General features: G+C 43.4%; 2 protein-coding genes across 9 annotated transcripts in view; one reads left to right on the top strand and one right to left on the bottom strand.

Moving 5' to 3' along the window:
- Positions 1 to 14,756, top strand: part of STARD13 (StAR related lipid transfer domain containing 13) — a 523,725-nt gene that overhangs the window by 282,816 nt on the left and 226,153 nt on the right. For 2 of the 8 annotated variants that reach the window (XM_082700363.1, XM_082700374.1), the window contains exon 1: positions 9,753 to 9,885. The exons of the other annotated variants lie outside the window; for them this stretch is intronic. In XM_082700363.1, coding sequence (XP_082556489.1) covers positions 9,762 to 9,885 — 124 coding nt within the window. In that variant the 5' untranslated portion in view covers positions 9,753 to 9,761. Of the gene's footprint in view, positions 1 to 9,752; positions 9,886 to 14,756 lie in introns of those variants that run through there. 8 annotated transcript variants of the gene reach the window in all.
- LOC309848574 (uncharacterized protein) lies at positions 750 to 10,272 on the bottom strand. The gene is made up of 4 exons (XM_082700376.1): positions 10,156 to 10,272; positions 8,272 to 9,851; positions 6,028 to 6,266; positions 750 to 974 (listed from the first exon to the last, which is right to left on the bottom strand). Exon 2 carries the CDS (start codon positions 9,624 to 9,626, stop codon positions 9,252 to 9,254), a length of 375 nt encoding a protein of 124 aa, XP_082556502.1. The 5' UTR covers positions 9,627 to 9,851; positions 10,156 to 10,272; the 3' UTR covers positions 750 to 974; positions 6,028 to 6,266; positions 8,272 to 9,251.

The raw sequence follows: 14,756 nt of genomic DNA, 5'->3' as shown, positions 1-14,756 counted from the left end.
TGTGGTGACCTGGAAAGAAGAATGGATATAGAGCTTTTGTCAGACAGGCGTGAGAGAGCTAGAAACTAAAACAGCCGTGTGTGTGTGAATGTGTGAGTGTGTGTGTGTGTAATGAGAAAATGGTTGAGAGGCTGGCTCATGAACTTTAAGCTAAGGGTTGGAAGGGCGTGAGGCCAGAGAGGCCAGAGAGGAAAAGCAAAAGATCATGAGACAAGATGAGGAATGCTGGAAAGATCCGAGATCATCATAGAAGCTGAGATGAAGGTTAAGATTTTGGAAGCACAGCACTGTGGGGCGGTGACTTAGCCCAGGGCGTGTCCATGGGGGTGGGTGGATTAAGGGACGCTGGAGACAAAGACCTCAGCAGCTGTGAGTTGAAGGAACTAAACTCTGCAGAAGACATGGGACAAGATCCCGTGGTCACATGAGCTTTCTTAGCAAATGACGTATCGTTGATTCATTTGTCACATGCATCCATTAAGTGTCCACTTTGTACCAGACACTGCCTTAGCTGCTGGGAATGAGAGCCCAGGAAGAAAGACAATTCCCTGCTCTTGTCGAATTTACAGTCTAGTGAAGGGGCAAGCTGAGCAATAGCCAAAATAAACAGACTTAAAATAATCACGTGGGCATGCACTGTGGTCAGAGTTAGTGAGGCTTAATCATGTAAGAGGGACACACTGAGGTGGTCAGGAAGGGCCTCGAAGAAGAGAGAGTTATGCGGAGACCTATGAGTTAAGAAAATCAAGTTCAGTCATCCATTTTATTTATTTTCTTTGAGAATGCCATGTGCCAAGCACCGTTCCAGGCACAAGGAATGCAAAGATACATGAAACAGAGGCCCTGGTCACACAAATAGAATAGAGATACCATCGTATCAGTGAAATCCAGAAAGATCTCCCAGGACTCCAAGGATGGATTTGGACTCATAATTTTTTCCAATTAATATCAGGAGTTTTTCTTTTCAATGATGCCTGCAAGAAATAAGTTATACCAAAAATATATTAGTAGTAGTGAATGGCCAATGGCGCACAACTGAAATGATACAGAAAATAAAGAATTATCCTATATGGGAGGAAAAAATGCCACACTAAGAGGAGCAGACAGGAGAAAAATACATATAAATGATAAAAGTAATTTCCATTGGCCCAGAAACTCTTAAACATAATTCCCTTTGTATTCACTACATTATTATAAAGCACTAACAGGAAAACATTTAACATTTGTAAAAATCAGCTACTCTTAGACAATTTCTGTTGAAAAGTTATGTCTTGAAGTTTACACTTTTTAAAATATCAGAAATTGAAATATATGTTAAACTACTGTTTATACTCCTTATAGTGTTGTTAGTGACAACAAGTGTCACTGGGTGTTGACAGAATTTAGTCTTTGTCCTCCTATCCCATCATTGCATCTGAAAAAAATCAGGGACTGAAGGACCAAAGTTATTTTGAGGACCTCGTTTCATGAAAAAAAAACCAGAAATTTTATTAGATAACAAGACTTTTTCCAGCAGCTTTAATGAAATATTTGAGTAAAAGTCAACTCTAGATTACTTTAAATAATAAAATGGGGTTATTCTCATGACTGACAGAGATGACATTTCTTTTTATTTTATTTTATTTATTTTATTTTATTTTATTTTATTTATTTTGACAGAGAGAGATCACAAGTAGGCAGAGAGGCAGGCAGAGAGAGAAGGGGAAGCAGGCTCCCCGCTGAGCAGAGAGCCTGATGTGGGGCCCAATCCTGGGACCTTGAGACCATGACCTGAGCTGAAGGCAGAGGCTTTAACCCACTGAGCCACCCAGGCACCCCAGAGATGACATTTCTCTAATGATTATAATGTATTGTCTTACAACCTCTAAAGTTCTACAAACAAGGGAGAAGAAACACTATCAGCTTAGAGGGACAAGGACTCTGGGGAGAGGCAAGGGAACTGTGGGGGAGTTAAGTGAGAGCTGGAGTTAACCATGGAGATCAGCCTTGAGTCTTGGTTCTATAATTTATTGGTGGACCATCTAGTCATATAACTTTACTGAGCCTGTTTCTTTGCCTTTTTTTTTTTTTTTAAGTGAATGCCTACTTCTTGTATTTGTTATATTAAGTAAGCTATGTAAAGTGCTTTATCCTATGTAATGCTTAACTGGGGCAAATGCTTATTAGTGAAAAATTCCTAAAGAAAGTATCATATCTACTCAGATTAAGTAACAAGTTGGGAATTAACTGCTGAGATTTCACCAAAAAATTTGCCTCTAGAACGTGGACTGTATGCTACCTGTCTTTCAAGATGCCCAGGGTTTGCTCCATATGTATCTGTGGAATAAATAAAATGGCAGTGGGAGGTCAGCCCAGGGAAGGGGAAGAGAGTCCCAGCCCCTTCTGACTGTGCATACCACACATTTAACTGCCCTTAACTCATGTCAGTAGGTGAACATGGGGCAACCAGAGGAAACCTGTGTCATTCCAGATAAAGACACTTGTTGAATGAATACATTTTTTAAATGCAAGTAGGCAACGTACCAGCTCCAAGCATAGATTGTCCCCAATCTTTCCTATTATCTACAGCTTCCATTTGAATAGCACTTTGAATTGATAAGCCTCTCTCACACATAGTTTGATCAGGGTAAGTAGAACAAATGTTCTTGTCTGCATTTGACAAGTAAGGAAATTGATGTTTTGGGGAGGTTCAGTAGGTTCTACCGGTCCTATAGCTTATCATTCTCCAAGTTGAGATTTGAATTCTATTCTTATTCCTCCCCAGTTCATCCCTATTCTCTGCCACTCTTTAGTGTCTTCTTGTTTTTTGGTATGACGCTGTGCAGAATTTAGCTGGCCTGGAATCTCATGAGAGTTTCAGAATTGGCATAGGCCAAATAATGTTAATAATGATAGCTAACATTTAATGAATGCTCATTATATGCTAGGAAACATTCTAAGTATTTTACATGTATTATTACACTGGATCCTTACCAAAAACGCTCTGAAGGCAGCACTATCATCATTCCCATTTTATAGATGCCAAGGCTGAGGAACAGAAAAGAAACTTGTCCAAATCACACAGCCAGTTGGTGGGAGCCAGGGTATCAACCCAGGTATTTACTCCTCCTTTACTTGCCTCACCACTTCACTGCCCAAGTGAGCCAGAAAACTGCCTTTCTGACCCCTCGGATGATATGTTTATTGACCTTAAAGAGCTGGGTAGCACCAAGATAGTGCTTCACAGTGTATGTTTGAGTGTTCCCAAACATGCTGAGGTCTAAAACTAGCCTCCATATACAGGCAGTCATTGCAAAATGGATGAATCTTAACTAGTCATTTTGCCTATATCCATGTAATAAAGCACGGTTATGTAGGAAGTTAATATTTGTTCAACCATCATGGCTAAATGAACAGGAGGAAGGATGCCCCAGGGTGTCCGCAACCGGGCATCAAGAGGATTCCAATCACTAGACACCCTTCGGTTCCAGTGGCCTGTGAATATGATAAGTGATTTGTGACACGCTGACCCAGGATCTCCCATGTGGTAATGATAGTCCCCAAAAACATACATGAAAAATACAATCTGTGTGAAGTCAGTGAAATATTAGGACATGACATTAAACCTGGGGATTCCAGGCATTTATCAGCGTACGAGGAAAATACTGAACACAGCCAGAGATTTTGATCGGCAATGCAGAGTTCACAGCTAACGTTAAAGTTGCTTCCAAGAAAGCCTGGAGCCCAACAATATTTTAATTAACAGAACAAAACCCAACAGCAACAGTCACAGCTGTTAGCATTAGGAGACTGGTGGATTCAGAGCTTGGCAACCAGGCACTAAGACACACCCGCTGGGACAGGTACAGATTGGTGACAAAGAGCTAAGGATCCAGCAGGAAAGCCAGCTTCTCCAGAACTTTCAGCAGCATTTTTTAATGAGGAAATCAATAATATGAGATTACATTTCAGAATCTCCATAACAAGGCCCTGAAATATAGCCTGAAGGGAGCGCTGAAGGGATGGTTGCCACAGCTTGTTTTCTCTGGGGGAAAGAGCATGCTTGCAGAGTCACGGGGAGCTCTTTACCCTTCTGTTGTGCACGGAGGGGAAATGGGTGGCCCTGAGGAAGGTAGTCTCCTACAATAAAGCTGAAAACAACGTGAAATAATGGTTCATAACCATAGGCTCCTGGCAAGGGTTTGCTGGCCCTGGTACAGTTAGAAGAAACCGAATTCTTTTTCTAAACAGAGCCTTCTGACAACAAAATACTCTGCACAAGAACTTCTCCATTCTTAATGCTAAGGGGTGATGGCACAGGATGGCTGAATGTAGAAGGGGGAATAGGAAAGATAGGAAGTTAATGGGATTGCAGGGCCACCGGCATTCTTATATATCGGAGGATGGATGGCAAGGCTTGCTTATTGCTCGTGGCTGTGGGTACAGTGACGAGGAGTCTTCATTATATAACATTAAGAGAAGCTGAAGAAAAATATATCTTTTTTCTCCTTTTTAGTGAAAGTTGTTAGTGACAGAATTGTTTGTAATATCAGAAATTAGGAGTGAATGAAATGTCCAAACTTATGAAGGTTTTAAAATACATTATGATGTGTCTGTCCAGCAGAAACGTATTCACTAAATATTCACCAAAAAGTACATTTAAAAAAGTTTAGTAGACTGGGAAAGTTCTCACAATCTAGTATGAAGTGATAACATTTTTCAAAATTTGGTGTGAAAGTTATTCCAGTTTTTTTAAACATGCAAAGAAAAAACTGAAAAGAAAAAATTTTCAGATGTTATCAGCCCTCTCTCTCTGACAATATTACAGGTAATTTTAATGTTTCTATTTATAATGTTCTGTGTTTAAAAACTATAATCATTATTATGTGTTGTATATTTAAAATTACTGAACTTGATATAAGAAAAGAGAGGGATAATTAATGACAATGAAGCCGCACAGCTACAGGCATAATTAAAATTTATATTTATACTAAGGAGCAGACCCTAGTAACCAGTCATCTAAATAACTAAATAACCAGTCATCTAAAACTACAATAGAATATTTACTTAGTCAGAAGATGATCCCAGTATGGGCTATTCACTAAGAAATGCACATGGGATTTAGAAATAAAAGTATTAGTCCCAGCTGGGGGAGCTCAGGACTGGGGCAGGGCAGCAGGGAGGCGAAAGAAAGCAGTTACTCATAATGCTCTATAATTGCTGGGCCCAAGGTGTCCCATAGGAACACAGGAGAGGAGGAACCCCCCAGCCACTGGGATCTGTGGAAGGCTTTCAGAAGGAATCTGACTTGATTCCTGAAGGATGAATGAAAAAAAAAGTCGGGGAAGGTTTTTTAGCAGAGGAATGTACAAAGACAGAGCTGAGTGAGGGTCATAGCTTTCCAAAGTAATCTCATAGGAAGAAATTCAAGGGAGGAAAGAAGAAAATTTGACCAAACTCGGTACTCTGGAGACGGAGAAGCAGAGAAAGACTGAAATGGTATTAGGAATTCTGGAGGAACGTGACAGGTGCTGGTATCACTGGATAACACAGGAACTGGAGATGGAAGAGCAGGGAAAATCAGAGATACCCATTAGTAAGGTAAATGATACACAATGCTGGGGTATAATCATTCATTCTACAAGTTTTTACTGAACATACGGCCAAGGACTGTTGTAGGTGCTGAGTATGCACTAGTGGGCCAGGCAGACAATGCCTCTGCTCTCAGGATGCTCCAGGTTTGCCTGGGAGAGAGACCACAAACAAACAAGAAAATGTGTGAAATGGTTAAGTGCCATAAAGAAAATTATAGCACTCATGGATGCCTCGAGACGAAGTAATGCAGTTATTTAGACTGGATGTCAGGAAAGGCCCCTTGGAGGGGCTCAGGAAAGATTAGGGATAGGACAGCAGTGTGATAATGATAAGGTTAGGACAGCAGTGGCGTAGCATTCATTGTCTGGACGCTTTCTTTGTGACAAGTGGATTATTTCATTAAATGCACAGTATAATCTTATAGGTAAGTAGCCTTGAGGGGCAGAAACTTACCAGAGTCAAACACAACTCTGCCTTCAGCCACACTCTTTTTCTTTCTTTTTTTTTTTTTTTTTAATTTAAATTCAGTTAGCTGAGGTGGCTGGGTAGCTTAAGATCTGCCTTGGGCTCAGGACTTGAGCCCACGGTCCTGGGATCCAGTCCTGCATCAGGCTCCTTGCTCAGCAGGGTGACTGTTTTCCCTCTGCCTGCTGCTCCCCTGCTTGTGCTCTCTCTGACAAATAAATAAAAATCTTGAAAAAAAAAAAAGATTTAAATTCAATTAGCCAGCATATAGTACATCATTAATTTCAGATGTCGAGTTCAGTAATTCACCAGTTGCACGTAACACCCAGTGCTCATCACATCACGCCCTCGTTAATGCCTATCACCCAGTTACCCCCCCTCACTCTCATCCCCCTCCAGCAACCTTCAGTTTATTTCCTAGACTTAAGAGTTTCTCACGGTTTGTCTCCCTCTCTGATTTCTTCCCCTTCAGTTTTCCCTCCCTTCCCCTGTGATCCTGTGTCCAGCCACACTCTCAAATACAAGTACTTTTATGTGTACCAAGTTGGGCCTTGAGAGGTAAGGGATGAAACTGTGAGAAGGAATGCAATTACCCAAGGACACAAAAACATGAGGAAAAAGGAGGTGGGCTAAAAACTGAAACGTAGGCAATGCCAGCACTGGGTGGGCGGCGGGGGGAGGGGGGAGCTCTGAGGACAAACAGCTCAGCCATGTAGCCTAACAGCCATGAGACAAGCCAGCATCATAAGGAAGCAAATGGCCAGCAGTGCCCCATTGTCCACATGACCTAGAAAGGACAACAACAACACAAAACATCCATCAGATTTAGCAACCAGACAATTAGTGGTGACCTTGGTAAGACAGGTTTCAGTGCAGTAGTGAGGAGGCCAGATTGCAGGTTGATAAAGGAAGATTTCTTTTTCCAAGAGAAACAAGATAGAGGCAGCACACCTTGCTATGGGGGTTTGGGTTTGGTTTAAGGAAGGGTGAGCCTTTTCAGAGGAAGGTTGAGGGTAAAGGATATAGAGGCAATAACTGATGTAGCCAAGTCCTCATAGGGACAAGAAAGGACAGTAAACGGAGCACAGGTGGAGGACTATGTCTTAGTAGGAAGAGGTGCCTCTCTTAGATAACAGGGGTGGGGATTCCTTTTCTTTGAAGTAGACCTTATTGTCATCTGCTCAAGGTGAAGACCCCGGGGGTGGGGGGAGGGATTAGTCCTTAAAGGAGTTTCCCTGAAGGTTCCGCTTTGAGATAGGGCTTGCAGATGCTAAGAGCCTGTGTACAAGACTCCAAGGAGCCCTGAGGTTCCTGTAAGTTTGGAAGCCTTGCCTTTGCGGCGGCAACACGTCCACAGCTGTGGGATTTCCTGCAGCCAGGCCGGCAGCTGGGCCAGGCAGGGAGCTGGGCTGAGCTGCATCGCACAAGCTGCCCAGGCGGCATCTGTTCTGGGAAGATCACTTGAGTCTTGCATCTGGCTTCTCTTGTATCATCCTGAACCCAGGGACTCTTCTACAACCAGAGCTAAACAAATTTGCACTGCAAGAACTTCTCTTCAGATTTGTCATTGAAAGAAAATGCCTAATCCATGCCATCTGAATGTAAAATACGTATTAAAATAGAAAAGTAGTAGGGGTGTAGGATCTTTGGAACTAAGTGATCAGTGATATAGCTGGACTATTCCTTGTAGGGTTCTATTCTGGGGGAAACATTGTTACAACGTCTGCCTACATTTGATTCAATTAGGTCCTTTTTTAAGAGTTGAACACACAGCTTCCCTAGGCATGTAATTGTGAAACATTTTGTTGTTCTACTGTATAGCAGTCACTTTAAGATAACAAAGGCTTTTTCTCTGTGCAGGGTATTTCGTTACCAACTACATGCGTACAAAACAGAGGATGTAATCAAAAGGGTTTTTGGCATGGGTCCAGAAAGTTATCTGGATTAGTGTATAACTGGCCGCCATAGTTTCCAGTCCATTTCTGATCCATGACTTATTGCTTCATAACTGACAATTTCAAAGGTTTATCAGGATGGCACACAAGAGCTCAATCATTACTTTCCAGCTCATTCTGAAGTCTGTTTCATTAGTGAACATTTTTGGTTATTTAAGATAACAAATTAAGATAAAGACTGTTCTTTCCATCATTTCTCTCCCATTTTCTATCAACAGTAGAAAATGGTGGAGTGGAGGGACTATTAACTAAAAGTGTAAAATTGTAACAGGAGTACCTCAGGTAGCTGATAGATTCCACTCCTGAAATCAGTAGCAATTTATATTATAGAGAAAGGATTTGACAGTTCATTGTCAAACTTCACATGGAACGCCTGAAATTAAAAAAACAAAACAAAACAAACAAAAAACCAAAACAGTGGAATAACTGGGTTTTCTAGCAGTCTGTTTCAAAGACATTTTAAAAGAAATAAGATTTCAAGAAATTTTACTGTCTGAATGATTCAGAAATTCTCTTTTGAAATATTTTGAAACATTTCAATTCCTCTCACGAAAGTTGAAACGTGTGACATTAATCACATCATTGATTGCGTCAAATGTTGTTGGGTTGCAAAGTGTTGCGTCAAATGTTGTCAAAATGACTTTCTCTAAGGTCCACCAAGCACTTTAGAAAGCAGAACATTGGGAATAGCAGGACACCCTGAGGCCTGAACCAGCACTGCCCTCATGAGTGAGGCTTTTGGAGCCCAGTAAAATGACTTGGACACCACCTTCTCAGGTATTTCTAGAAGAGCCTGTGCCTCTCCTCCCCCTTCCCTGCAGGAATCAGTTAATTTCTAATTATAACCCTGCCTCATGTTATTGACTAAAAATACCTTAAAATTCTTCAATTTTCATTAATATCCACTTTTTAAAAGTGCATGCAGATTTTAATGCTTTTCCGCAGTATGTAACTCTAATGTGGGTTCCTGGCGGTTTGACCTTAATATTTACAAGTTATTTTCCTCCAACGCAGTGGCTGTAATACTCTGACTCTTTACATCATTTCATCGTTGATTGCAGTCAGGTGATCATTTCATTGATGAAATCAGGAAAGATTAACATAAAACCCAAGGACACTAGTATCCCAACTCCGAAAGAATGTCAGCCAAACTGATCAGATAGATGATTTCAAGTGACTTGAATCCAGGAAAACTATGAGCTGTGGCATAGTTCAAAATTTGTGTCACGGTGGTTGTGATGGTGGCGATTCTGAAACCTAAAAATGGAAACTATCAAGAAATAGGAGTATGGTACAGCCCCTGATCTCCGAGTGAAACTGAAAAGGGAGTGGAAACTCCGTGAGTGGGGGCCACCGGGCCAGGCTGTCAGGCTTCGGCGAGGGTGGGAGGGAGGGAGCAAAAGCTCCTGGGGGAAGGAGTGGGGCGCTAGACTGTCCCGGAGAGCAGGGGAGGGAGGGGAAGGGAGGGGAGCGGCGGAGCGCGGAGCGGAGGGGAAGGAGGGAGGGAAAGTGGGAAAGGAGTAGAGAAGTAGACGGAGCGCAGAGGTTAACCTTGCACGGCTCCGGGGCGGGCGGCGCATCCCGGCCCGCGCACGCCGAGCAGCCCCCAGCGCGGGACGGCGGCGGACCCATGTCGCGCCCGCGGCGGGTCCCGAGATCCCAGCGGGCGTCCCGCGCCGGGCGTCTCGAGTCTCCGGGCGTCTGAGCTGCGGGCCACGCGGGAGTGGCGGTGGCGAGCCCGCTGGTCGTTATGAGGACGGATCTAAAATGACCAGCAAACGGAAACCCTTCCCGACGCAGCTCAGGCGGTCCATCAGTGAGCAATTGCGGGATTCCACGGCCAGAGCCTGGGATCTGCTGTGGAAGAACGTCCGGGAGAGACGGCTGGCAGGTCGGTGCCCGCGCGACTCCGGGGCCGCGGGGCAGGAAGAAGCGCTGGCGGCTGGCGGCTGGCGGCGTGGCCCGCCCGGCCCACCGCCCGCCGCGGCTCTGGATTCCCCCGCACGGGTTGGGCCGAGCCGGCCGCGCTCACCCCCTGCCGGCCCCCGCCCGAGCGCCCGCGCTGCCCGCGCTGCGGGGTGGGTGTGGGTTCCGTCCCGCGCGCGCGCTGACAGCCCGGCGGGGCGCCACACGCGGGTCCCAGCGCGGCCGCCGGGCTTACCTGGCAAGTCCGCCTCCGGGCGGCCTCGCCGCGGGGCTGGCCTCTGCTCCGCCGCCTTCCACTCAGGGAATGAATGAGTGCCCAGCCCAAGGGGTCCTCCACGGGGGCTACTCCTTCCAACGTCTTCTTTTACACGCGGGGCACCTCCACTGCGTGTCGTGAGTGGAGGCAGGGCCGGGGGGGGGGGTTGCAAAGCAAGGGAGACTCTCCAAAGTTCTGGGAGACCAGATGTTTGGGGTACAGGAGTAGGATTTGGGGAGACAGGTGGACGGACAGCTGTTGAGTCAAGTAGATGGCTGCCCACAATCCGTGCCCTGCTGTGAATCGGGCTCTCCTCACTTTGGGATTCGAAAGAGGGGCCTTTTGGAATCTATTGCCCCAGAACTGGAGGAAGAGAAGAGGTGATTATTCAGAGTTAAGGGGTCCTTAAGAATCCTTGCTTGGGGGGCGCCTGGGTGGCTCAGTGGGTTAAAGCCTCTGCCTTCGGCTCAGGTCGTGATCCCAGGGTCCTGGGATCGAGCCCCACATCGGGCTCTCTGCTCCGTGGGGAGCCTGCTTCCTCCTCTCTCTCTGCCTGCCTCTCTGCCTACTTATGATCTCTGTCCAATAAATAAATAAAATCTTAAAAAAAAAAAAAAAAAAAAAGAATCCTTGCTTGGGTCAGAGCGCCAGCCTCCTCCCTAGTACCTCCCACAGCCTCCGCACGCTGTGACCTTACTTCTGTGCTTGCTCCATGGAACCATCTCCTTGTAGGGCCACGGATGCAGTGAGTGGTCTGAGCCTTCTCAGAGCCCTCATTCAGAGCTGTAGGTCGGGTTAGTCACCACATCATACCTGCCCCAATAAGGGAAAGCCGCCCAATGCACAGTTCCAGAGCAGGGTAGGATTTAGGATCACTTTTCCCAAGTGTTGGCTGCTAGAAGACGTTTCAGGGTTTGGGGGAAGTGAGTTTGGAAGGGTCCTTGGGCTGACCACCAGCCCAGTCTTGGGGACCTTGTTACCTCCTGTCTCTCCAGCAATATCTTCTGAGTTGGTCAGTGACCACAAGGATGGAAGAGAGTCCTAGAGAAGAAGAAGGTATGAAGTCTGAACAGAGGGAAGGGATGCCAAGGGTGAGATGGGAGATTTAACCTTCTCTGGGCTCCTCCCCTTTTCCCTAAAGTAGAACAGTAGAACTCCAATGCTGGATGTTCTGCCCCTACAGTGGGGCAGCCACTTCCCCCCAGCAGCCTGACAGCTTTCTGGAGTAGATGTTTGGAGCCTGTATCTCCTTGATTGTTGGGTCCTTATCAATCTAACTGGTCAAATCCGAAGCAGGGATTACCGATTATTTCAACACTCAATGTTGTCAGCATAAAATGTTCATCTCATAGATCCTATCCAACAGAATGGCCCCGTTTAGTAAGCACCCAAGAAATAAATGGACTTTTCTGTCTGGACCCAGAAATAAATTGTAGTAACCAATAGGTTTGACGGTTAATTTTTAAAGACTTGTATGTGCATTGCAGACCTCAATTAATAACAATTGTAACTTTCCCTCTTATTGTGCTAAATTGTATCATCTACATGATGGATGGTATCAGAGAAATTTTTGTGGTCTAGTAAATGTTTGTTGCTTCATAACTTCAGAATGCTCACTGCAAATGTCTCTTTCATAGCTTCTGTTATTTAAGTTTGTTAAGTTTGTTAAATCAATGGATCTTCAGGAAACAAGTCTTTCCAGGAGGGCTGCCAAGGCTGTGCTGGGTTTTTATAGAAGCTGAGGCCAAAGATGACTGCAGCCCTGTCTTTTTCAAGAAGAGATCTGGGAAGGAAGAGAGTGAAATGTAAAGACTTAAAAAACCATGAAGGCTGTCCAGGAAAAGTCATCTATTCACACAAATTTTAGGCATTGCAGTTCAGTTGAGGTGGTGGAGAGAAATTGATTCCGGGAAAAAAAACAGTGGTGGAGATTTTAAGATCATGAGTATAGAGAAATTAAGGCTAGAAGTAGCTTCAGAATGGTAAATCTGAGTTCTCCAGAGCAGTGCAATTATTTTTTTTAATAGTGGTACGAGGTTTTAAAATGTTTAATCGGAATATTAATATCTGCTTACCCATAATCTGCTTACCACTTTGCTAACAGTGGATGCCAGCGGGTTATTCAGCTAGTACCAAACAATCCTCTGTGAAGCTGACTTCAACTTCTGCTTCTCCAAGTAAGCTGGGATGCTTGCCACAAAACCAAGCCGACTCCGTGAAGGAGCTTTTAGATGCAAATTGATTTTCTTGGGCTTTCTTGCTAAGGTAGCTAAAATATGGAACTTTGGCCACGAGACACTGAAATACTTAAGTTATTAATGTTGGCATCAATTCTAGGTGAAAGTGTTCTTCATTTGTAAAAGCGTTCTTTATATGGTTCTGTTCACAGTATCAGAATAACCAACTATGTGAATGTACCCCCAGAGAGTATCCATCCTGCCAAGACATGATGCTGGCCTTTTTTTTTTTTTTTAAATAAGGTTTTTGTTTTGTTTTGTTTTGTTTTGTTTTCTTTGTTTTTTCTATCAGATAAAAATTGTTTGCTGGAATTTCTTTAATTTCCCTAAAATTTTCTTCTTATTACCTTTAGTCAATAGGACAGTGTTCAGAGTGCTTCATAACAAACTCATACTTAGAGCATTCTGAAGATATCTAAGTCCCCCTTTTACTCCTTTACACCCAAAGGAAGGAAATCCTCATTCTAACTCACTCTTCTCTTCATGAAAGGCTGTCTTGTCAATGAGACAGAGAGACAAAAAATAGAACTGTGTAACAATACTGAAGCCTATAGATTTCTGTGCTGTGGGGCCATATTTAGGAAGGAAGGGATTACATATAATCAGAAAAAGCATTTCTTCACACATGTCACAGTACAGGCAATGAAACCAATAGAAGGATAAGATGTGAATGGTGTTCAAATATGTCTGTTTTATTACAAAATTAAAAAAGGAGTAAGTTAAAGAAGAATTGATATTGGGAGCTTTTCTTGGGCCTCCTGTTCTGTAGTAGCTGTCAGATTTTCGTCAGATTGTGGCATTTCTGCCAAGGCATACTTCTTAATTTCCCAAGACCCTAAGACCCATAAGGATCAGCAAGCGTTTTTCTCACTTGTTATTTCAATATTCATTATTCTAATAATGGTGATGATTGTTATTTATTACCAAGCTGACAAAGTTAGTATTCAAGGCAGGATTCTAACACAGGTTTTCAGAAGCCAAAGGCTATCTGTGCCCATTTTGTCTGACACCATACTTTATGGAGACACATGGACCTCAAATCCTTTCTCCAAAGCTGTCGCTTGCAGTTAGTTTAAAAAAGAATAACAAAGTTAACCGGAAAAATGCTCTTTTTTTTTTCAAACTCGTGGAGGGACAGAGATAATCCTAATCTAAAACTAGTGTCTTCTAGTCATTCTTTTTTCTTTTTAAAAGATGTTATTTATTTATTTAACAGAGAGATCACAAATAGGCAGAGAGAGAAAAGGAAGCAGGTTCCCTGCTGAGCAGATGCAGGTCTCAATCCCAGGACCCTGGGACCATGACCTGAGTCAAAGGCAGAGACTTAACCCACTGAGACACCTAGGCGCCCCTCCTCTAGTCATTCTTTTGGGCTTGTTAGTGTATGGGCTTATGGAGATTTGACATAGCCAGACCTCTAGTTTAGCCTGGCCTCTGATGGCTGTGCCTTGCCCACTACCATCGCTATTAAGAAGCCAAGGTCTGCAAGAATGAGATGCTGTCATAAAGCCTAAATGTAGGTTTCTTCACGGTGGGTGAGTGACAGGTTCTTTTGGCTTCCCCAGATCTCCCACCACCACTGGTGACAATTCTTAACTTTCATAGCATCCTTAAGTTCTGTAGGCAGTGGCATACCCTTGAGCTTTCAGTGTTTGTAAGCAACTTGAACTACTTTTCAAATGTTAAGGTCTGAGAAAATCCAAATGAGTTTTCTAAAGCTTTCTGCTTCTTTATTTTAAAACCCCACTCTATTTTAATGGAAATGTAATCCATATGTTTGATTCCTTTATACTCACATAACAGTGTTTAGGTAGCTTGTGAACTAATTGATGTCCAAGTCTTTTGATCTGTTTTATAGTCTCATTTTAAATCATTTCTCTTAGACACAGGAAGTTCTATTGCTGCCAAGAATAAACTAACTTAAAACACTGAAAAGTTTGAGTTTCGATTAGAAACACTAATTCCCCCAAATTTCAGTGAGTTCTAGTCATGTTAAAACAGGTTCATTCATTCTCAGAGTCAACAGTAGCATCCTGTGATGTGATGTAAACACAAGATTGGGACTTCAATGCACAGTGGGATCAAGAACAGAACATGGGCCATAAAAAAAGTTCCTCATTAAAATCTAAATGTGTTCCTTGATATCAAAAAGTACAGGGTGATACTAGCTGATCCTTTTCATGTGTTTTATATCAGAGGCCTTCCTTTTTGTTATCACTTGCCTGTAAGAACCAGGCCATCCTACTCTGTCGGGTTTTTGTTTTGTTTTTTTTTTGTTGTGTTTTTTGTTTTTTGTTTTTTAAATCTCTTGAAAGGAGAATACATGTAGATGTAGTTTATATT

The sequence above is a fragment of the Mustela nivalis genome, assembly GCF_964662115.1.
Source record: "Mustela nivalis genome assembly, chromosome: 15".
NCBI classification, from domain to species: domain Eukaryota; kingdom Metazoa; phylum Chordata; class Mammalia; order Carnivora; family Mustelidae; genus Mustela; species Mustela nivalis.
The sequence above is the reverse complement of the archived record's forward strand: the minus strand, read 5'-3'. Positions and strand labels throughout refer to the sequence as shown.

Excerpts from the sequence above, each read along its gene's own strand:
- LOC309848574 (XM_082700376.1), bottom strand. The coding sequence starts at position 9,626 with ATGGGTCCGCCGCCGTCCCGCGCTGGGGGCTGCTCGGCGTGCGCGGGC.